Below are 22,987 nucleotides of genomic sequence, written 5' to 3' on the forward strand. Positions count from 1 at the left end.
AAAGGAAAATTCAGCAAACATTGCTTTAGGACAAAGAGTCAGCAAATATATTTTACTTTGTGACTAAAAATATTATAACAGCACTATAAAGAAAATGATTGTTCAAAAAGATATGGTATTTAGAATTAATTCTCTTTTATCTTATTGCTTAAACTTGATTATTGTCCAAATTTATAATTGAGAAGATGTGGTATCTTTGTATTTTCACATAGAAGCAAACAAAGTTAGTTGATAAGTAAATATCATACTACATAACTAAAAATTCCCATTTCAAAACAAGAAACTATAGATAGTATCAACAGAAAAGACAGGTTTAGTGATTCCTTTTTTGATCTCGACTATAAATTTTCCTACTTGCCCTTAACTTCCCCAAGTAAAAATAATAAAACTAGGGATTCTCCCATTAATTAAATATGCGTTTATTAATTGATTATTGAAAATCAGACATACAAAATAGAACAGAGTTGGAAGTAGAAAATGAAATAATACCAAGAATTTCTATTTGGTATTATAGAGTACCTTTGTAAGATTTAAAAATAATTCCCAGCTATTGAAAGATCTTATCATTAGCTGCCTCTAAATGCACATTAAAATTGTATTAAATTTGAGCTTTGCTCAACATTAGAGTCTAGCTTCTTTTTTTTCATGAGCACTATTTCAAGTTCAAGAGTTAATTTTTCATCAATCATTTATGGCAAAACTAGTTCTTCCATAAAGACTCGATTATTAACAACCCATGAGAGTTTCTAAAATTGGCAAAGGTACACACACACATTTACCTTACTAGAAGGTTTGTGCTGCAAATATTTCTCAATAACAATTTGCAAAATCACTGAAAGTTTCTCTTCTAAAACACAGACTAAGCGAACCTATAGAAAATCTCTAAACAAAACTATAGAAACCACAAGCCAAACAGAAGTAGCAGGAGGTATTAATGATCATTTGTGAAAATGAAATTCTCTACAATACCCTGTTTGCAAGGATTTTATCCATAGTTCAGCTCATGCAGACAGACTGCTCAGTCTTCCATTCAAATTAGAGATGAAACCAGGAGATGAATAATTCTTATTCGTTGTCCAACTAAACCCAGTCCAGCAATAGTATACGCTACTCTATTGTGATGGGACTTCTGTGTGTGATCTGTGCCGGGTCAGTGCCCTTCCAGAGTCACTGCTTAGGGCAGGATAATTTCAAATTCAGTCTGTCATTTTATTACACATTTTTTAAACAGCATGCCCACCAAAACAGAAAATGCTGCACATATGGGCTGATTCAAATGCTTTCACCATTTAGTTGATGTATTCTGACATGAGGCAGAAACAAGATGATTTGCTTTTATTTGAAATTTTCTTTCAGATGTCAGGTCTTTTTTTCAAAAAAATTAACTCATTAAGTCATAAAAGGCCAAAGCTTATCAGGTACATTCTTTAAGATGTGCTCTTTTTGCATTTGTCTCAAAACTTCCTAGCAATTAGTTTTCTCAAAGCCAAGTCTCACTAGGTAATCAGCAAATGTTTTTATGATTATATGTAAAGTTTTCAATCCCACAACTAATGGAACAGAATGGACATTCAAAATTCAACCTTCAGGACAGCTCATAAATTTGATACAGTCAATTATTTTTAGAGTGACATAATATGATTTTTAGGACTCATCTGCCAATATGCTTATGTTACCAGTAAATCACAATTGGTGCCTGGGATTCATGAATAATATTTATATCTTTATTATGAATCTCAAAGTTTATCTTTCTCTGAGGCACACAGAATGTTTGCAAAGTTTTACTCAGATTAAAATCTCATAAATATCTCCTCTGGAATATAGCAACATTACATAAAGGTCATAAAAATATTCTTTGCTAAAAGATTAATCTATCTCTAAGAATACAAAGATTAAAACTGAATCCATTTAAAATAAGTCCAAAAATTTGAGAGTTCTCCAAATTGCTTTTTGTAACACTACAAAACGAAATTTTTCTCAAAACCATTAGCATGCCTGCCTACCTGATGTTAAAACTAGCACCAGTGTCCTCATTTTTATGATGTCTCCTTCTAGTCATTATGACAATTTTCACTTACAAAATGTTCATTTTATGCTCAAGATTTAATACACTGTCAACAAATACTATTCGTAGTATGTATGTTCTCATAGTTAGATAAACTAGTTAGATAAACTGAAAAGACACAGAAACAAGAGATCACAAGAAATCTTGAACTATGACATAATGTAAATAGCATTCTATGAAGCATTCAGAATCAAATACTTCAAAACTTTATAAACATAAAGCAAATATTTACTCCCTTTTCCTTTAATGTGGCATCCCTTAAGGGGAAAATGGCTTACTATGCTAATTCTTTAAAATTATTAAAGAAGATGACATATGTATATGTATGTGTGATTCTATTAAAACAGAAATCAAATTACATTTTTCAACCTTTAATTACATCCTCCATCTCCCATTTATATGAGTTTTCAAAACAACTTTTTAACTCTATGGTGTTCTCTCCCCCAATTGTAAAATTCCAAATTCCCCCTTGTAATTAACCAGAGAAAGCTGAGTATTAAAGCCCACAGATTTCTCAGCAGAAAAGTGGGAATACTTAAACCTTCGTAAATTCTTGGGTCCACTAGGCCCTCCTGCACCCCGAATTGCCCACCATCTCTTTGCATTTCATTAAGCATCCTCTTAAGACAGGCCTGAGGTGAGCACACTCCAAATGACACCAGAGGCAAAACGTACCTAGAATCCAGATCCGAGCGAAACAGAAACGACAGCCCCTTGTCCCCCAAGCACTAAACTCAGGGGATTCATGGTGCAGACAGGCTAGCTTCCTTCCTATCCGGCAACAAACCATTTTTTAAAAGGTGTAACTACCCATGCCAAATCAGCACCTCTATAAGGAAAATGCATTTCATTCCGAAACTGTAAATGCTTACTTGTTCTGGGAAGCTCTCTCCCTCTTCCACTGCCATTCTGTGTGGCCAAGTAGGAAACCTGATAACTCAATTAGTTAACACTTTGGACTGAGCACCAAGTCTAAAAATATCCGCCTTGGGAAATGTAAAGGTTTTCCCTGCCTCCTAGTAAAGAGGTAAAAGACGGTCAGAATTTTCTTAACTTTTTAAATGGGACGTGGGTGGGGGCCGACAGGAAAATAGAAGGTGCCTTCCAAATAATGGGGCATCTCCCAGAATTCCCCACTGACTTACCATATTTGTGGCCTCCAGTGGAGCTCTGTGTATTTAGTCATGATATGGGGAATACCGAAAATAGCAGGGCAATCAGCTGGAAGCGTACTCTGGCTGCTGGGAATCACTCACGAAGCCAGCTTTGTCATCCTGCTTATCAGCACTTTCCTCTGTATGCAGGCTACTCTGACATTCCGTGGAAAGACAATACTACCATTTTCTCATCTGTCTCTGGAATCCAGTCAGGCCTGCCCTTTACTACTGGGCTTTTCAAAGTGAATTTCTTTCGCTCCATTAGTTTTACTATTGAATATATGTATGGGTTCACACACACTCAGTGAAAGCATACTGTACTGCCAAGGAGACTTATCTTACAAACCTAATCTCCTTCTATCTGAGAGCAAATACACTTGATCTTTTTAAGAATACAGCACTCTACTAAGCTCATGTATAACACCAGGGGAAAAAAAAAAAGAAAGAAAAACTCATTAAATGCTTTTGGTTAATCAATTAATTATTAAACTAATTGAATTCAGTTTTTCACATTTGGGGACACATAATAGGCAACTTTTACTAGTCTTATATTTGATATCAAAAGTCAAAGCCCTGAAAAACCCATTATCATTAGAACTTGTATTTATGCTTTATTTAGAAGAGTGCTGATTAATCAGTAGCTCCCTCAGTCCTGCAAGGCTTTAAAGAAAGTGTCTGTGGTGGACTGAATTCATCTTTAGGACAGCCAGTATGTAAGTCCAGTATGTAAGTTCAATACACATTTACAGAGAGCCTACCACATGTCTACTCTTCTAGGTGCTGGGGTGGGATGGGCAGAGAAAGACAATGAACAAAATAGAGAAAATCCCTCCTTGATGAAGTTTATATACCACCAGGGTGGGACAGAAAGGATAAAAGCTATAAACATAATGAATAAGTTATTACATCCAATCGACAGGATGAGTGCTATATGGAAAACAGCAGGAGAGAATGTGTTTAAGGAGCGAGTGGCTATCCTTAATATAAATAATAATGATAAAATAATAACATACAAGGTATGATTCTACACTAACAATATATATGTTGAACCAAATGAAACTGATGTTTTTATAGGTCAAATCTGCATGGACACTAGTAATTTTATATGGTTCAATCTAATAATACATAATCATAGCCAATATTATTGTTATTAAATAGTTATACAGTACTCTGCATACAAGGCTCTATATTCATTTCTTACATATGTTCTTTTAGGCATAGCTACGCTGTGAAGCAATCTTTTTTTTTTTTTTTTAACTTTTATTTATTTTAAGTGTGTTTTTCCAGGACGCATCAGCTCCAAGTCAAGTAGCTGTTTCAATCTAGTTGTGGAGGGTGCAGCTCACTGTGGTCCATGTGGGGATCGAACCGGCAACCTTGTTGTTAAGAGCACCGCGCTCTGACCAACTGAGCTAACTGGCCGCCCCTGTGAAGCAATCTTTATCTATACATTTTAAAATTTATTTTTATTATTTTTATTACCATTATTATTATTATTATTATTTTCAGTTACAGTTGACATTCAATATTATTTTATATTAGTTTCAGGTCTACATCATGGTGGTTAGACATTTATATAATTTATGTAGTGATTCCCCCATTAGACTAGTATCCACCTGGCACTATGCATAGTTGTTGCAATGTTGACCAATTCCCTACGCTGTACTTTATATCCCCATGACTATTTTGTAACTACCAACTGTATTTCTTAATCTCATCACCTTTTTCAGCCAGCTCCCCAACCCCCATCTGCTCTGGCAACCATCAGTTTGGTCTCTGTATCTATGAGTCTGTTCCTGTTTTGTTTGTTCATTTATTTTGTTCTTTTTGTTCTTATCTGTACATTTGTGAGATAGAAACTAAAGTTCAGAAAGGTTAAGTAACTTGCAAAGGTCACTGGCTAGTAAGTAACCAGGATTTCAAACTAATTCTGTATGATTCTAGAGGGGAGGTCACACACTGGCAGCAAACAACAAATACATGTTTCTTGGCCTTCATTGCATTTAAAAAAGTATTTTTAGTTGCCAACTCTTAAAAATGGGAAGATTTCAGTTATTGTTTGAAAAAGAAAAACAACTCCAGGATCTGGCAACTCTGAGCCCGTGTTTCTGTGGGGCCACGGTCTCCTGGTGTTCAGTGATGTTCAGGTACCTTGGCCTCCAGGACTCCCTACTGCCTTACCATGGTCTACTTCTCTCCTTGACATTAGGTACCTGGCTGCCCAGAAACATTTAAATTTGGGCCTCTGCCCTAAAAGCCTGTGCTTCTGACCACAGCACTAGTGACTACCAAGGGAATATCACACCCCAGGAAGGCATATGACACCCAAGAGGGGTGTGACACTCTTGGAGGGGTTGGTCATGAGTCTGAAATGTCTGGGGAGTGTGTTCACTATCGATTGTACATCTTCTTCCTGCACTCATTCATTTATACAGTCACCACATATGGGGTGAGCACCTAGTAGGTGCTGGAAACAGTGCTTTGGCAGGAAAGACCAGGAAAACCATCGCCTTGTTCACTCCGGGCCTGTTTCTGGACTAACACACAGGGAGGCAGAACCAGAGTCATCTCTGGAACATAGGAAGTCTGATGTGCCTGCTGCATCTGGGGGCAGAGTCAGACAAGGGGAAGGGTCCCATCAGCTGAGGCTCTGGAGAAGATGAGGCTAGCGTAAGAAATCCTCACCATCCCCAGGCTGGATGTTGGCCAATTGAGGGCAATTTCTTTTTCCAACAAACACTAGGTTTCATCCCCAAGCCCAGCCCTTTCCTCTGGACCTGCAGACTTCCTGCCAATGGCACTTGCCATGTTTCTTGTCCTCTTCAAAGCGGTCCTTTATGTCTGTATTAACACACCTGGTTAATCATAATGCCGGGGGTCTGGGAGTCTAGGCCTATAGATCTATCACTCAGGTTCTACAGTCAGTCCCTCGTGTCAGCAAAGGAAATCAGAGAGCAAAGATGTCCGGCTCCAGGCAGGGCATCAAAGGTCCTATCCACCCAGGTCCCCTCCATCCACCCCCGCCCCCAAGGAACTTGCATCGGTGTTTAAGCATGCTTACTGGCAAGGCATTTTCCCTCACATCTAATTTAGACCTCTCCCACCAATTTTTTAATCTTCTGTCTTTGGTGAGAAGGCAGAAGAGTTGGTTATCGTCTTCCAAATATTCAAACTGTGACTGAGTTATCCCCATCTCCAGTCTTCTCTTCCCTACTGATTGAACCTTTCTATGGGGCTCTTCAGAGAAAAGCACTCTATAATTATACTAAATCAGAAGAGTAACAATTCCCATAATTGTGTCTTTCAACCTACCCTCTGGCCAGGGCATTTTGTGTCCCAAACTATGGGTGCTCATCTCACAGATACTGCAGCTGCAAAAGGAGAAGCAGGGACAGAAGCTAATATCCCTATACGGTAAGTACAGGCCAATGTGGGAGGCTGGTGTAGCCTGAACCGGGAGTCTAGTGGGTCCACTGAAAAACTAAATGTTCCATAAGTAGAATGTGATGTTACATGTCCTACCTCATTTCAGAAGAAAAGTGTACCCTACCTCTAGGAAACCCAAAATTTAAAAATATACGCATTATCACACACAAGATAAACAGTAGAGTAAAACGCAGAATCTCAGAGCTCATTTAATGAAAGCCCGTCATTTTCAAGAGGAAGAAATGGAAGCCTGGAGTGGTTCCATGATGGTAGATTGTGAATCAATGAGATTGCCGTGCCTAGAAATCACAATATTCCTTTAACAAGCATAAAGATTTAGGGTACTTGCACAGTGACTTAATGTACGAAATGATATTCAACTTGCGATTTTTCAACGTACAACAATACTGCTCAACGAAGGAGAGCAACGCTCATGAAAAATGACGGTATGAGCGTCCCTTCAGGTATTTACTATTTGGGGGCTCAGACTAAGGAACAGAACCTTGCATCAGGCTGTGTGGAACAGCCACTGGCTCAAAGCAGAGCATGATAATACTTTTCTGGATGGATCTTTAAAACACAGAGCAGCTTAGAAGTTATGGCCTTTCCCATTAATCCAAATTTCTGACTAGGAACCGAGGACCCAGCGTCTGCTCATGTGAAGCCACCCTGAATCATGAGCCATCCAGTTGGGTGTGGCTAACAAAGGTATCTTTGAGAGCTGAGGATGAGGTCTGGGTGGTGTGAGGGCTGGTGCCGCCCTCCCAACAGGCTGCTCACTCTGTGTGTGTGAGGTCCTTCTCTCACTCCATCTGCTCTGCCTGCAGGCTGTGAGTACTCTGTGCCGTGTTTCGTGTCACCCACCCTTAACCAAGAACTCCACACAGTAGATGCCCAACAGATGTTTCAGGAAGGTGGGAGGAGGCAGTGAAGACCACAGGCGAGGCTGGTAGCATCTGCATATTCAATGTATTTCAGAGATAATCCTCAATGTCAGAAATCATTTCAAGCAAGAGGATTTTTGTGCCTGAAATTCCACTACTTCACAAATCCTTTCAAGACCCAGTAGACAAATGGTTGAAGAGCTGCCCCACTCCCATACTGTCCATCCTGAAAATGGGCCTCCCACATACCAACTTCTTAATTGTGATGGTTTGGCTTGTCTTGAGATGTCACTAATATCTAGATCCGGGATCTTCACACCATGACCTTAGGTCCCAAACTGACTCGTTCCCTGTTTTTGGAAAGCCCCTGTACTAAAACTAGCTTTTACATTTTTTAATGGCTGACATAAATAACATAATAATATTCTGTGACACGTGAAAATAATATGCAATTCAAATTTCAGTGTTCACAAATAAAGTTTGGTTGGAATGTGCAGAGACTGTATGGGCAACAAAACCTAAAATACTTATTATCCTCCCTTTTTAGGAGAAAGCTTGCTAACCCCTGATCCAGAGCCAGGAATCTGGAGGTTGTATCCCTAGGATGCATTTTTGCAAAAGGCAGTGCAGTATCCTGTATACTTAGTATGCTGTCTGATCTCTGAGATTGAAAACTGGCAGAAACCCCACAAAACCCCAGTAGGATGCATTTACCCATTTGCTTTAGATGACACAAAGTATCACTCTTTTCATGTGACAATTTATGGTATTAACATACTCACTACCCTGCCTTTGGGTGTCACACAGAGAATACTGAGTACGAGGACCTGAACTGTGTGCATAATTCTCGGTTCAGTATTCGGCATAAACATAAAATGTTTTTTAAAAAGGAAAAAACAATGACAACATTTACATCACTGATGTGACTCCTGAAACCTTGTAGTAACAAAGTGTGCTCTTTTTTTTCCTTGTTTTCCCCCTTCTTTCAAGCTGAGACCATGACATACGCATTATTCACAGGAACACATGGAAAAACCAGCTCATTGAGCTTTTAAGAGGGCAAATGATCTAATCTACAAGGGAGCTTTGAAACAGTCCAGTAATCTGGATTGGCTGTTTTCAATATTTTCCATATCTTCATCAGGGCATGTTCTCCCTTCTTTATCAGCAGAGAAATGGACAAGATAAAGGATAAAAGAACAGTTGAGAGACCCAGATTGGACAGGAGACCCTTGACGTGGAAGGGAACCTGGTTTTGGATGGCCCCATGCGGCCAGGAACTTGATGTGGTGAGGGTGGAAAGGAGACAAACTGGTCAGGGAAGTGATTCCACCTCCCTTTTCCCTTTTCTCTCCGTTCCCAGGACCTCAAGTCTCCACCATCCAAAATCCAGTGATATCCTATGTAGGCGAGTACACAACACAACAGCCACCGCGGGGTCACATTTAGTAAAACAAGTAATTCTACGGTGGGCATGACCAACTCACTGAACCCTGAAGAGGCTTGCTTTATCCCCAACAGGAAGTAGCTACAAATTGCTCTTAAGCTGAATGTCTGGGAGACCTTTTTCCTTGAGGTGCTGCTCTTCCCACTGACTCCACAGCTTCCTCTACTCATCGGCACATACCCCTAACTCCCCAAGCCCTGCTACCACACGCCCTCAAAATCTTGTATTCCAGGGCAAATGGAATACATAGACTCAACATACCCTCCCTTCCTCCTTCCTTCTTTCCTTTTCCAATTGGCTCTATATACAGTGAGGCCAGTAGAATAAAGATTCTATGGAAAGACACAAGAAAGCAAATGAGATGAGGTAACATACAGTCTTCAACACGTCATATACATGCGTTTCTCCACACCTGCACGCTTTATAGCTAACAGATTATAAAAGGTGCTGTCCAGTAATGAGGAAAGCACACTGGTTTTTATGTACCCAAATCACAGTAGGAAAGCCAAGTGATTTCTGGACTACCAAAGCTGTGTTCAGTGTAGCCTGAAGAAACGTGATGGTGAGATATTTCTGCATTATTTCATACACTCTTGAATATATAAACGTGCAGCATGCAAAATATAGAACTTTTCATGAAATGATCATTTCCTCCTCCTGCTTTTCAGAAGGGCTCTACTGAATGTAAATATTCTTAGCTAGATGAAATTGACTATGATTCTGCTGTTATGTATAATCAGGGCTTGAGATTTTGCAAATGTAATGAACTCTGGGGGTTCTGAACGGCTTAAGAACAACACTTTTAAAGATGATGAGCTTACAGTTGTGCATTCTAGACATTGACACGTTACTCCAGGGGGATGTCCATACACATTTCCAAAGAGAAATTAGAAGGCGGGGATAACTCACATAGGTCGTCTCTGCATTTTGCATCCCAACATGCTCTGCTTAACACTTGTGAGTAAAGGAAAAACACTCGCAGAAATATACCAATCCTTTCAAAATTCTCTATTTAAACCATCAGAAAGGAAGAAACCAAAGACAGAGAAGAAGAGGACTTAGGTTTGAAAAATCAATCACCCCAAAATCTAGCATTTAGCAGTTTCCTAAATTGTATTAATCAGGCAGAAATCAGTTTACTCCATTTCTTTAAAAATCTTATGACACAGAGCTAAAATGTGTGTGTGTACACACACACACACACACACACACACAAACTCGTACATTATATGATCTAGGTTTCCAGGAATCTTCTAATGGTTATTCAACTCTAATTGCAATGTTCTCATTCTGGGTCTGACTTATGGATGACAGATTTTCATCCACAAGTGAAAAGAAGATTCTTTTTCCAGGCACTGATTTTGTAACACACACACACACACACACACACACACACACACACACACTCGTATTTTATATGAGACATGTTAAATGGATAATTCTTTAAAGAAAACTGGTTGTTTTTCATGAGTGGAAAACACTATTAATCCAGAAAATTATACATTGGAAGAAATTATGCATGATTTGGATACATTAGGAAAAAAAGTAGCTTAGTTTAATCTGAGGAATTAAAAATGCATTTATCAACAAAAGTTCAGGAGACAGAAAGAGAACAATTTAATAAATCAATGTGACTAAGTTATTGAGAAGCAACTCTAGATTCTGGAGCCCTGATGTCTATGCCAGACAGACCTGCAATTTGATTGCTGTCATGTTGAACCCCAGATTCTAACACAAGTTAACCCCAATGTCTCAAATGTGTAGAAATAATAAAATTATTGAAGCCATTGCCTTTCTACTGAAAGTGGTTTTTTTTCTCCCCAGAAATTCAAAAAGGGGGTATAATTAAAAATCTTCACCCATCATTTCTGTCTGCAATGTCCTTTTCCTCAACTCTGGAACTGCAAAGGTCAAGTGGAGCAAGTCACATGATGATCTGCTGCTCTGCAGAAAGGACTGGCATATGTCATGTGTTTTGTTCTAAGGGGTGAGAACACTTAATGACTCTGGCCGGCATTCCAGCCATCTTTAATCTCTCTCAGGCCCACAGAGGCTGAAGGGGGGCTGGGAAGTGGTGATGAGAAAAAGAACTCCTCTCATCAAAGTGCCAGACTTAGTGGAGAAGGGCCATCTTGTGGTGGTGGCCGTTTCATTGCAAAGACTGTGGAAACATCCCTGCTTCTTTATCTCCTAACCCAGATGGAGGAGGTCTATTGGCTACTAGCTCAAAAGGAACATGCAATTAAAAGACCACATGGATGAACGAAGACGAAAGGGAAGATCGTATGTCCTCACATGGGGACTGCTGAAATAGCAGTTGGACAAGAATGCATTCCTCAAACCTCCGAGGCAATTAGAGGCAGCCCGTTCTGAAGACTCCTGTCAAACCACACTGAAATGTAGAGCTACTTTGCCACACAAATGATATGTGAGTTCCTTATAATCAGTCAATTAACTAAATATTAACTGAGCAACTAGGTGCTACAAGAGACAAAAAAAAAAAATAGATTAGTCTTATTACCTTCTTTAAGGAAATTATACTCCAGCTGGGGGGAAAGAAAACTTATTGCATGAAGTAATTGCAAAAAAAAATCTACACCTAATCAAATTCTCTGACATCCCCTATTACCTCTGCCCTCTCTTCCCAATCTATGCTCTGGCCACACAGGCTTCTTTTATATCAATCCAAGTGCTAATTGTACTCTTGCCCTAGAGCCTTTACACTTGCTATTTCCTCTGGCTAGACCTTCCGTGCCTGGTTTCTTCTTATCAGTCAGGTCAAAGAATAAATAACATTTCCTCAGATGGGCCTTTTCTGGCCACTCAATCTAAAGTAGGCCCGAGATAACTACCATGTCACTATTATTTTCTAAGTAGCACTATTTGTTAAATTTTTCACTTACTAGTTTAGAGTTTGCTTCTTCCTTTCCTTCCAAACCTCCATAGAATTTTAGTTTGTAAAAGCAGAACCTTGTGTTTCTTGTTCACTGATAGAACAAGACCAGGAATATAGCAGATGCTCAATAAATAGTTTTAAATGAATGAGAACAGCCAGGGTTTAGAGTTTGTGGGCAGGAATGAAAGGGGACAGGTTTACGCCGGCTTTTGAGGATACTTCAAATTGCTAAAGGAAGATGAGCATATCCTAGGCTGAGCAAAGTGAGTTCTGGATGATCGTCCAGGGGGACAGCCTCAGGGAAGGGAGAGAGGAAAGCCAACAATTACTGAGCCCTTATTCTAGCGCTCAGCATGGGCCTGCGTGCCCTGCATCTCCGAGTTGTAAAGATCGAATCTCTTTATCCTCATACAGAGAAGGCTCAAGGATGGTACCTGGCACAGGACCTGGCCCAGAACAAGCCCTCAGTAAATGTCTGTTGAATGCTGGAAGTGTCTACTCCCTACTGAATGGTCCAAAAGGCAGGAATGTGGATGCTCTGTCCCACACTAAAGGGGGACTGCGTAGATGAGGTGGACACAGTCCCACTGACCTTGTCATACCACAGCATTCATCTGTGGTCTCCAAAAGACGAACACTAAATCTTAGACCTGGACGGGACCTCACAAACAATAGGACCCCATTTTCCCGATAATAAACCTGTAGAGGAAAAATGACTTGTCCAAAGTCACACTGCTCATTAGTGAGTTCCACACCTTCCTTCATGACAACCCTCATTAAGGGTTCAACAAAGAGATTTCACATAGAAAGCCAGGTATCTACCTCTTCTTAAAAAACCAGACGCTTTGGCAAAACCAGCCCTTCATTTCCACATGGCAAAAACCAGCGGTAGTTGAGCCAAAGCTGTTTCCTCTAGTCCCCCAGCCTGGCCTTGGTAGACAGTGGACTTTTCAGCTCCATGATTGGGAGGAATAAACGAGGCCCAACTGAGAGTACCTGGATGCTCTCCAGGGTGTAGACAGACATGGTGGGGTTGTGTAGAGAAGACAGCCTCGGCGGCGGTAATCTCCAGGGGTAGGTGTCGTACTCCCCTTTGAACCACTTTCACTTAGCACAATACCTGAAACGTGGTCATTGAACTCACCAGAACAGCACTGAGTGCACCCAGTTTGGAAATGGCACTCACTGCCAGGGCCGTGGGGATGACACAAACTGTGGCTTTGTCAGAGTCACCACTACTGCTGGAGAAATATGCTCAAGAGATTTTGGAGTTTCAGTGACAGGAAGCCAGTGACTTGTGAGTAATGTGTGAATCATAGGAAAAGGAATATGCATATTTCTGTGTAGCAACCATATGAATATAATACCCTAAATCATAGTCAGGATTGAAAAAAAATGAGCCTCACTTGACTGAGGTAGATAACATTTTGTGCAGAGAGTAGGGAAAAGTGCTGAGTTTACTTTAGCATTAGTTATCTTTACAGCAGGCAAGGGTAAGCTATAATATATAGGTTTTCTCTTGCTGTCCAATGCTTATTTTATTTTGGTCTATCCTCTGGAGCCATTCATTTCCTCTCGAACTCCTTTAACCATCAATCTCTCGATTTTCTTGCCTCTTCAGTTGGTCTTTCTTTGACATTGGCCCTACCCCTATAGCTCAGCAACTCCCTAAAATATTCCTTCCTGTAGTTTCAAACCATGCTCATTATCAGAACACATTTAATACTTACAGAAATGTTTCTGCAAAAAGAAAAATTCTCAGATAAAACCTATGAATAAATAGTACAACAGATGACATTGAACAAAGTTCATAAATCACCTCTAATTGATCCCAGCAGATGTTACCTTGTCAGCAACGTCCATCCTAAACATTTTTGCTAAAAAATAGCACCTCCAATCCACCTCACCCAGCACCCTAGCTCCTGACTCTGTTTTACTTTTCTTACTGGCTCTTAACTCTGTGTGAATTGTCTGTCTCCCTGCTGGACTGCAGGCTCCTCCAGGATAAGAATCTGCCTGTTGGTTACTGCAGTAGCCCTCAGATGGAGAACAGTGCCTGCTATTCAGTAGATCCTGTTTGAGTAACTGAATAAGTAATAAGTACTTTGATGGAGATTCTGATTAGGGTGCTCTGAGAGAATCAAGTGCAAAAGCCAAAGTTTTCAAATTAAAAGGCTTTCATCAAAGAATATCTAGTTAACGTGGTCAATAAAGACAGAGCTATGTAATGCTAGTGGTATTAATTGAACACTTTATGATATATTCCAGGCACCGACCTAAGCCCCGTGCATTTGTGTTCCCAGGTAATTTGTATAACACTGTAAGAAGTCAGCGTTCTATAAGTGAACTGTGCAAGGTCTCTTTACTACTGTGCTCTCCTGGAGAGTATCTGCAGAGCACTAACACCAACAAGAGTTAACCACATTAACCCTTAAAATAGCAATTTTTCAATTGTGTTATGTAAAGAGAGCCAGGTCTGCACCAGGCAAGAAGTGCAAATGAGGGCACAGTCCTGAGAATATGCGTCTTATGAGTAACATATGACTCACCGGAAGAGGAATAGGCACATTTCTGGGGAACCGTTACATGCATATAAAACCGCAAAAGCATAACCAGGACTGAAAACACGAGCCTCACTTTCCGTGGGTGAATAGCATTTCATGTAGGAAGTACGGGCCTTGATAACTGAAGGTACAGGTTGCATCTGAAGGGGGCAGGGCCCTCCTGGCTCAAACTGATAGATGGGTCTTTGAATATTTCAAGGAAAGTTGTGAACCTGGATGTTTTTCAGAGCAACTCTCATTTTTTTAAAATATATATATTGGCAATTAACTTAAAAGCTGGAAGTATACTATGAAAGACAGATCTGAAAGGACTGTGTGTGTTCCAGATCTGAGGGCCATGTCAAAAAGCGACATGATTTCAAATCTAAAGGTAAAACTCTTCTGCTAGATTGATTTCCAAATCACACTTATAGAAACCTAATGGAAATGACGACACGATTCACTTACCGATGGTAACTTACATGAACCACAGAATTTTCTAGCTTACAAAGCCCATTATCCATTCTTTCCTTGTTTCTTAGCTTGGCCTAGCGTTACACAGGATGATGGGGGCTAGGGAAGTATGGAGAAGAGTTTCTAACAGTAACAACCATGGGGGCCAAAGGAAGAGGAGATACGACATTGGTGCAGAAAGCTGAGCAGTATCTATGAGTTCTTTTAAACAGAATTTTCTCTTGCTGTCCAATGCTTATTTTATTTTGGTCTATCCTCTGGAGCCATTCATTTCCTCTCGAACTCCTTTAACCATCAATCTCTTGATTTTCTTGCCTCTTCAGTTGGTCTTTCTTTGACATTGGCCCTACCCCTATAGCTCAGCAACTCCCTAAAATATTCCTTCCTGTAGTTTCAAACCATGCTCATTATCAGAACACATTTAATACTTACAGAAATGTTTCTGCAAAAAGAAAAATTCTCAGATAAAACCTATGAATTAGCACTGTTTTTATAATATTTCCTAGAACATTACATTTTTATTTAAATCCTTCATGAAAGTATGTTTTTTTTTTCATCTGTGTAATTTTCACTAGGGTGTACAAAGGAAATACACAACCAGATTGCTTATTTGAATTCAACGACCCTTCCAAGAACCCAAGAATTCTGGCACTGAAAACTCCAGTTGGAGTCCATTAAGATTGCAATAATTCAAATACATATTGATTAAGAAGTAAAAATAGGTTCCAAAATCACTGTGATTTTGCCAAAACCACTGACAGAAATGAGTCATTTGTAAAAATACTAACAATTAAAATGGAAATGACCTGGGAGTTATCTAATCTATCCACCTGTCACTGTGAAGAGAATGTTTGGAACAATTTGGAGATTTAGTTCCACTTATTTAATTTGTTCCAGGGGATTTGGGAAAGTTCTAAAATAAAAATAATATACTGCTTCCTCCTCTACTTCCCTTTTAATCTCAGCAATCCATGTGGTTTTATGGAGCTGGTCCCATTTACCACCATTCTCTCCCTAACTAGCATGTTAAGCATTTTAGGTGTTCTGGAGATATTTCACCAATGGATATTATAAGAAAGAAGGTGATAACTGAGAATATTCCAATGGTTATATTTCAGGAGTGTTTGAAATCTCCCTCGATTTCACTCCACATACCAAGGGAGGCTAATTCTGATGGAAATCTTGGAGAAAAGCTTTTGATTTACTCCAGTTTGCAGAGCAGATAGGATTTCCAGCGATCCAGGACTCTCTCAGCATTAAAAGACTGTTGACACCAAGGTCCCCATGCCACAACTCCTATGGGAATACAGGGAAGACTTGAGAATTCCCTGAGCTTGGGGAGCTATGAGGACATATTTACGAACCCATTAATTCTTCTAAGCTGCCATCAAGGCAGGCTTTGGGGCAGGCTGGTATTTCACCCTGTAAAAATTGTTAATTGTAAGGAAGCAGAAACAGAACAAGAAAAGCTAGGTAAGTTTATCCCTTAGCAAACTAGATGTTCTTATGAAAATGTAGTGGTAGCAGGTGTCATAGTTCAGAGAGTAGTTTCTAGGGGCTGACATCCGGGTTTAAAATATGCTCTATCCTTCCTAGCTCTTAATCTGGAGCAAGTAAGTCTTTTATTTCTCGGTTTTCTTATCTTTAAAATGAGAATAAATAATAATTTTACTTCAGAAGGCATTTATAAGGAATAAATAAGTTAGTGTATGTAAATATATGTAACATATACAAAGAAGTTATTTAATACATGTACAGTAGGTATTTAAAAATGTTAGATGTAATTACCATTATTGTGGTTTATACAAAGGAAGAGAAAAATGCTTTTATAATTACCCTATTAAAAACAACACAGCCCTGTCTCATATCTATGTCCTGGAGGAAGCTCATCCACCCGTCTTCCATCTATCTACCCATACATCCATCCCTCCACCCGTGTAGTGTATGGACTTGGATTTGCACATGACAGGGGTAAATTGTATCCATATGTGTGCATGCCACCCTTTACTGAATACCAGATATGTACCAAGCACTTTGCATACCCAGAAAGTCCTACTCAGAAAACCTTTAACCACCATCCTCAGCCCCTGCATCCCCTATCCGCCTCAGCCTATTTTTTTTTCCATAGCACTTATCACCTTCTACCATGATATATACCTTTTTTATGTCTATTTAAAAAAACAGTCATTGAATAAATTGTTTGACATAAAACTCACAGATATCTATAAAGTAGGTATTATTATCTCCATCTGATAAATGAGTAAATTGAGGTCAGAAAGGCTGCCTGAAACAAAATCATCAGCTATATAATGAGATATAGTTATGGCCCCAAACATCAACTCATGAAAAAGTTTTGACATAGTCATAGCGTCAGAAATACACAACACACAGAGCTTCAAAAAATACCATTTACCATGTAAAGTTTATACAAATAATTTACCTTAGATTATTTGAACTTGTTTCGTATTTGTAAATCCTGGTCTTCAAATTATCTATTGAACATCCAATTTATAAGTATTTTTCTAAAGTACCTTTCTTTATAAGGTATGCCTATGCGTTACTGATGATGATTGCTGGTAAGCTAAATACTCTTCTATATTGTCTTCCCCCGTTCACTCCAACTTCCCGCACAACTCTAGATCAGCGTTTCTCAAACTGGTGCTCTACAGAAACTCCTGGAGAAAACGGACATTGTTTCCTCTCATCCTCCAATGCTTCCTCCTCATATCGATTATGCTTACCTAAGCAAGGCTCTCCTTCCTTAAATGCCTTACAGTTTCTCTCAGGTGCCAACAACATTCATTCCTGGAATAGCAAAGGAGCTGGGCCCTGTACCTACCGTGGTGGCAAGGGCCGGACTACCATTTACGATGTACCTTCTGAGTGGCCTGGAACCATTTGTGTGACTTTACCCCTACTCTGCCCCACATTTTACCCACTTCAGTTATCTATAAGCAGAGAAGCACAAGGCTGGATAAAGAACAGAAGCTCACACTCCAGCCTTCCCTGGGGTTGTAATCAAAGCTCCGCCTTGTCTAAAGGCTGCTGTGTGCAGAACACTGGAGTGATCCCAAAGATCTGAAGGGAGCAGACAGAATGTGTCAAAAGTGTAGTGGTGGCACCCCCTATCTATTTTGGAGGGGCAGTGGGAGTTGAGAGAAAAGGTTAACCTGTTGCACACAACTGGGAAATACCACTGAATAGGGTGTACTCTGTCTGTGGGACACAATCCTTCCCCTTTTCTCTTCCCAACCCATTTGTAAGAGTGGCTTCTTGCAACAGTGATACAGAATCTTTAGTGAGTATGTGTGGAGTGACAAAATCCTCCCAGCGAGCTCGTCTGCCATATCCCAAGCCTTGCTGACAATCACTATTATAGGGAAACTTTCTGTGCTTCCTTTGTAAAATCAGGATAATAACGATACCCTTCTACTCACAGAGGTGCCATTCTGCGCATTAACTGTGTCAAGTGTTATACAAACAGAATAATGGTGCTATGAAAAAGCATAGCCGATATCTGGAACTTACAGTGTAGTCTGGGACATATGACAGGTATGTGCACATACATAAACCAACTGGAGAAGGTTATTGCTTACTTCTTCATGACTGACTCTGTGCCAGGTACTCAGTCTGCAGTCTGCAAGTATTAGCTCACGTCATCCTCACAATAACCTCATTAGCGAGTACTGTTATTAGGCCCATTTTGCAAGTGCAAAAGCTGAAGTTAAAGAGGTCACATAAACCTTTCCCATGGTCATACTGCAAGTGAGCTACAAAGCTGGGACTGAACTCAGCAGGCTGACCGCCGAGCCCAGGGCCCTCAGCTCTGTGACACCCCGCTTCCTGGGTTGCCCCTCCTTAATCCTCAGGGTCAGGAGGACAGTTCATTTACTGACACTGGAAGTAATTCCCTTATTCAAAGTGATCCTGGCATTGCAAATTTGTTCTCAAAATACTGAAAGAGGTGTGTTCCTGCGAAGTTGCACATGTAAGACTGTTGGGGTGGTAGAGGTGGGAGGAGGCCGATTGCAGTATTGAAAATGATTCATTAGTCATTTGATCTCGCCACCTTTGTAACATCGCCTCTTACTGTGGTAAGATCCGACAGTGTAAACCATGGGTATCTGAACTCTCCAGAGCATGTTTTTTCTAATTGTACAAATATTTTACTAACAAAGATATTTCGTTTGGTAAAAAAACTGCTTTTATCAATTCAAGCATTCTCTATAGTGCTCTTTCACCGTTCATCCCCAAAGCCTTTTCTCATTAACTGTTTTTTCCAGCATCCAAACTCATTCAGCAATTTTTGTGTGTGTGTGTGCAGGTTTTACTATGTTTTACACTCTTCTTCTAGGCACTGGGGGTACAACAGCAAACAAAACAAATGAACATTTCTTTTCTTATGGAATTCCAAACAATTTAAAAATGTTGAATATCATCTCTGACAGAGAGTGAAATCCTTTGGAGAAAAACAAGTGGTTGAATTTTGAAGGTAGATTTGCTGACTAATTGGGTATGAGGTGCAAGAGAAAGACAACCATCAAGGTTTTTGATAAGGAACGAGAATCACTCATTTACTGAGATAGGCAAGACCATGGGAAGAGCAGACTGAGCTTAGATTGGGACATGTTAGAGGTGAGAAACCTATTTGACATCTATCTTGGTTTGGGTTTCCCTGTGAGCAGACCTCCAGGCAACTATTTGAGTGCAAATAATTTATTTGGGAGACACTCCCAGGAAACACATAAGGGATTAGAGAGATGAGACAGCTATTTGAAAGACTCCCTATAGAGTATGTTACTAAACCAGCTGGCACCATGGGCCAATGGAGCTCAATCTCTCTGGGGAACTCTGGGAAACAGAATATACCTCAAAACATAGCTCTATGCAGGGGCACAGAGGTCCCTCAGTGTGAGGGAGCTGGAGCATTTATACGTCCTCTTCCATTAGTCACTGGTTGAAGGGCTCGCCTAGAGTTAACTTAGCCACATACATGCGCCAAGTAGGCCATGCAGACTCTGGTAGACAAAGTCTTCCAGCAAAGTCACAGGTATTTGCAACTGAAGTTAGGCCAAAATGTATGGGAACTGTGAGTTCTGAAGAAATATGGACGAGACAACTACATCTATCCCAACAAGCAAATGGAGATTTTGAGAAGGCTGTTGTATATATACACCTGGATTTTCGGGGAGATGTCTAAATGGAAATATAAATTTGGGAGTTATGAATATGTAGACAGGTTTTCAAAGCCATGACTAGATGAGATAACCAGGGAAGAAGCAAAAATGGAAAAGGGATGTCATCTAAAGACTGAGCTCAGGAATATGCCAACATTTAGGACTTGGAGAGATAATGAAGGATCAGCCAAGAAAATGAGAAAAAGTAGCAAGCCAGGTAGGAAGAAAACCAGGAGAGCTGTCCTGCATGTGAAGTTAAGAAAGTGTTTCAAAGAGAAGGAAGTGATCAAATGTGTCAAATGCCAGGCCAGATAAGAAGAGGACTGAGAAATGACTGTAGGATTTAGCAATGTAGACGTCTTATTGTCCTTGCAAGAGAAGTGTTGGTGGAGTGGTAAGAGAGCAAGTCTGTTTAGACAGCGCTTATGAGGGAGAGGAAGGAGAGGCTTGGGGACAGTGAGTACAAACAACTCTTAGGCGGATTTAACCATAAAGGGACAGAGAAACGAGGGAGTAGCTAGAGGGAGACAGGAGACAAAGAGAGTGTTTTTGTTTTTTTAATGAAAGGAGACATTACACATTAAAATGTTAATTGGAATTACCCACAAAGGAGAAAAATTTATAACAGAAGGAGAAGGGAGAAATGCTAAATAATGACCTACAGCTGGCAAGAACAGAAGGATCTAGTGTACACATCAAGAGTTTGACCCTAGATAGGAATACGGATGGTTCAGACCAGGACAGAAGACAAAGTACAAGTAGTAGGTGAGTAGCTGTGGAGGTCGGGACACCCCCTACAATCAGAGCTGAGAGGGCTCGTCTGGTTCTCCAGGTTAGAATTCTACTCAAGACAACCTCTGGAGTCCTCTGTTGCCAAGATAAAATGTCTCCTCCCTGAGAATAATGTTGCTCAACGTCTATCATTCCATGTCTCTGTTTCCCAATGACAACTTTCCTACTGGGTTCTCATTAATTCATTGAACTTAGAGGGGGAAGGAACCTAAGAAAGGTTGTTCACAGTCTCTCTCCAACATAATCAATGCATCCCTCTATAACACTTGAAATAAATGGCCAGTGTGACAATTTCCAGGAATAAGGAACAAAGAGACACACCGTCTAAACATCTTTTTTTAAGAGCTCTCACTTTGGCTGCCTAGACCATATAATCTTTTCCTATCCCCACAATTCCAGAATGTTCTCCACACCACCAGACAATCCACCAACCATGATTATCTGACCATTACAAAGGTAGGTCCACCTCACTGCTAGATCCACAGTTCTGAGGAAAACACCTAGTAAGTACTCCTTAAATATTGGTGAATACTGAAATCAGAAGCTTCTTGACTATCAATTGAGGTGGGTATTTTTGCTGTTCAACCAACACCTCATATTCATACCGTAGGCTGCTTCCTAATAGCACCTGGATTCCCTTTTGGTTTACGTTATACCCAGTTACTGCCCATTATGTGCCCCACCGACCCGGGTAAAATGGTAGGCATTTGCACGAAGCTAGGCCAGTCAGACATTTCCTCTCTGACCTGTGAATGTTAAGACAGTGACAGAGTCTGAGTATTGGTCGGCTTCATCCGTTCCTACAGAAGCACCCAGACAAGGCCACCCAAAAAAAGTTTCCTGTTGTCCCTGCTTTTCTGGCCTTACTTCCTGCCAATCACAAAGGTATCAAATGCACATCTATACTTGGGTTTCCTCTCTGGGCTTGTGGGAGGGTATCATCTCCTTGCAGTTGAAAGGAGACAAATGACACACATTGGCCAAAAGATTGTGGGCGGAGATTACACATGTCATTTGACGGCTGGGGCACCCAACTGCCAGTAGAGACCCTCCAGAGCTTTCTTTCCCTGTTACAATGAACCATCAGCATCGGTGAGATGGTTTGGAGTAACTCGGAGGAGCTGATTTTACCTTTTGCTACCCCTGACATGTAGCATGAGCAACAAACGTGTACTGATTCTCTGCTATTTGCAAAGCCTGGTTCTCCAGTCGTCTCCTAGGACAGAGTTCCAGTATCTCTCAGTAAATCACCTTTTGCTTAAGAAAGCCAAAGTTTGAGTCAGTTTGTCATGCTGCAAAAGCTTCCCTATGTCATTTCATGCAAGATGAAGGGTTACGTTCTGATAATTGCCTTGAAAAGTTTCCACTGGGAGTCTGTGTCTTACCTACATACTTTTATTTCCGAATCCTTCTCTGTCATGATGTGCCTCTCCTTGCTCCCCGCTTCTGCCACACACATACACACACACACACACACACACACACACTTCCTATGTCTAAATATTTGGACTTGAGAAAGAATTTTCCCCCTCCAATTTCTGATATCACAGCCCTTCTCACCTTTCAAGTACAGACAGGGATGGCAGAAGCATTCTCCTACCATCGCTACCTGTTCTCTAAGGATCAGCCAAATCACAGACCCTCCTCCCTCTCCCTCACCTTCCTGCTGATGCTGTTTAGTTGTTCACATGAACAGGTAGGTGTGGACAGCTTGACTGTCTTCTTTCCCTTATTAAAAAAATTTTATCTTGGCAGGAACTGTATATATTTATTTTTTATCTGAACATGTAGCTTTCATACAAATATTCATGAAATGGGGAGGAAGAAAGGGGGGAGCCAGAATGATTGATTTAATTGTGGGATTAAAGGAATGTAAAATGGCAAGTCATGATCACTGTCACTACTATGCTTATTCTTTAATAAACATCTGGGGATGATGATATTCAGTGCATCTAATGGGTTCTGTAAATAAATATTTAGGGAGACCGTGTCCTCTCTCTTTTGAGATAGGGAGGGGGAAAATTTCTCTTAGAACAGCAAACTCTGATTGTTTTTTTATTTGAAAGTGAATAGAATACAATACATGTTAATGTGTAAATTTAGAACAGTGAGATGGTTGATAAATA

General features: G+C 40.2%; 1 protein-coding gene across 24 annotated transcripts in view; it reads right to left on the reverse strand.

The window, feature by feature from the left end:
• The window catches only part of ANK3 (ankyrin 3), a 473,720-nt gene that overhangs the window by 224,683 nt on the left and 226,050 nt on the right, over window positions 1-22,987 (reverse strand). Inside the window, exon 1 of one of the 24 annotated variants that reach the window (XM_033130265.1) lies at window positions 3,211-3,332. The exons of 21 other annotated variants lie outside the window; for them this stretch is intronic. In XM_033130265.1, coding sequence (XP_032986156.1) covers window positions 3,211-3,213 — 3 coding nt within the window. In that variant the 5' untranslated portion in view covers window positions 3,214-3,332. Of the gene's footprint in view, window positions 1-969; window positions 1,089-2,937; window positions 3,008-3,210; window positions 3,333-22,987 lie in introns of those variants that run through there. 2 more of the 24 variants (XM_033130261.1, XM_033130263.1) reach the window with 2 other exon arrangements.

Source organism: Rhinolophus ferrumequinum, chromosome 16 (genome assembly GCF_004115265.2).
Source record: "Rhinolophus ferrumequinum isolate MPI-CBG mRhiFer1 chromosome 16, mRhiFer1_v1.p, whole genome shotgun sequence".
Taxonomy (NCBI): Eukaryota; Metazoa; Chordata; class Mammalia; order Chiroptera; family Rhinolophidae; genus Rhinolophus; species Rhinolophus ferrumequinum.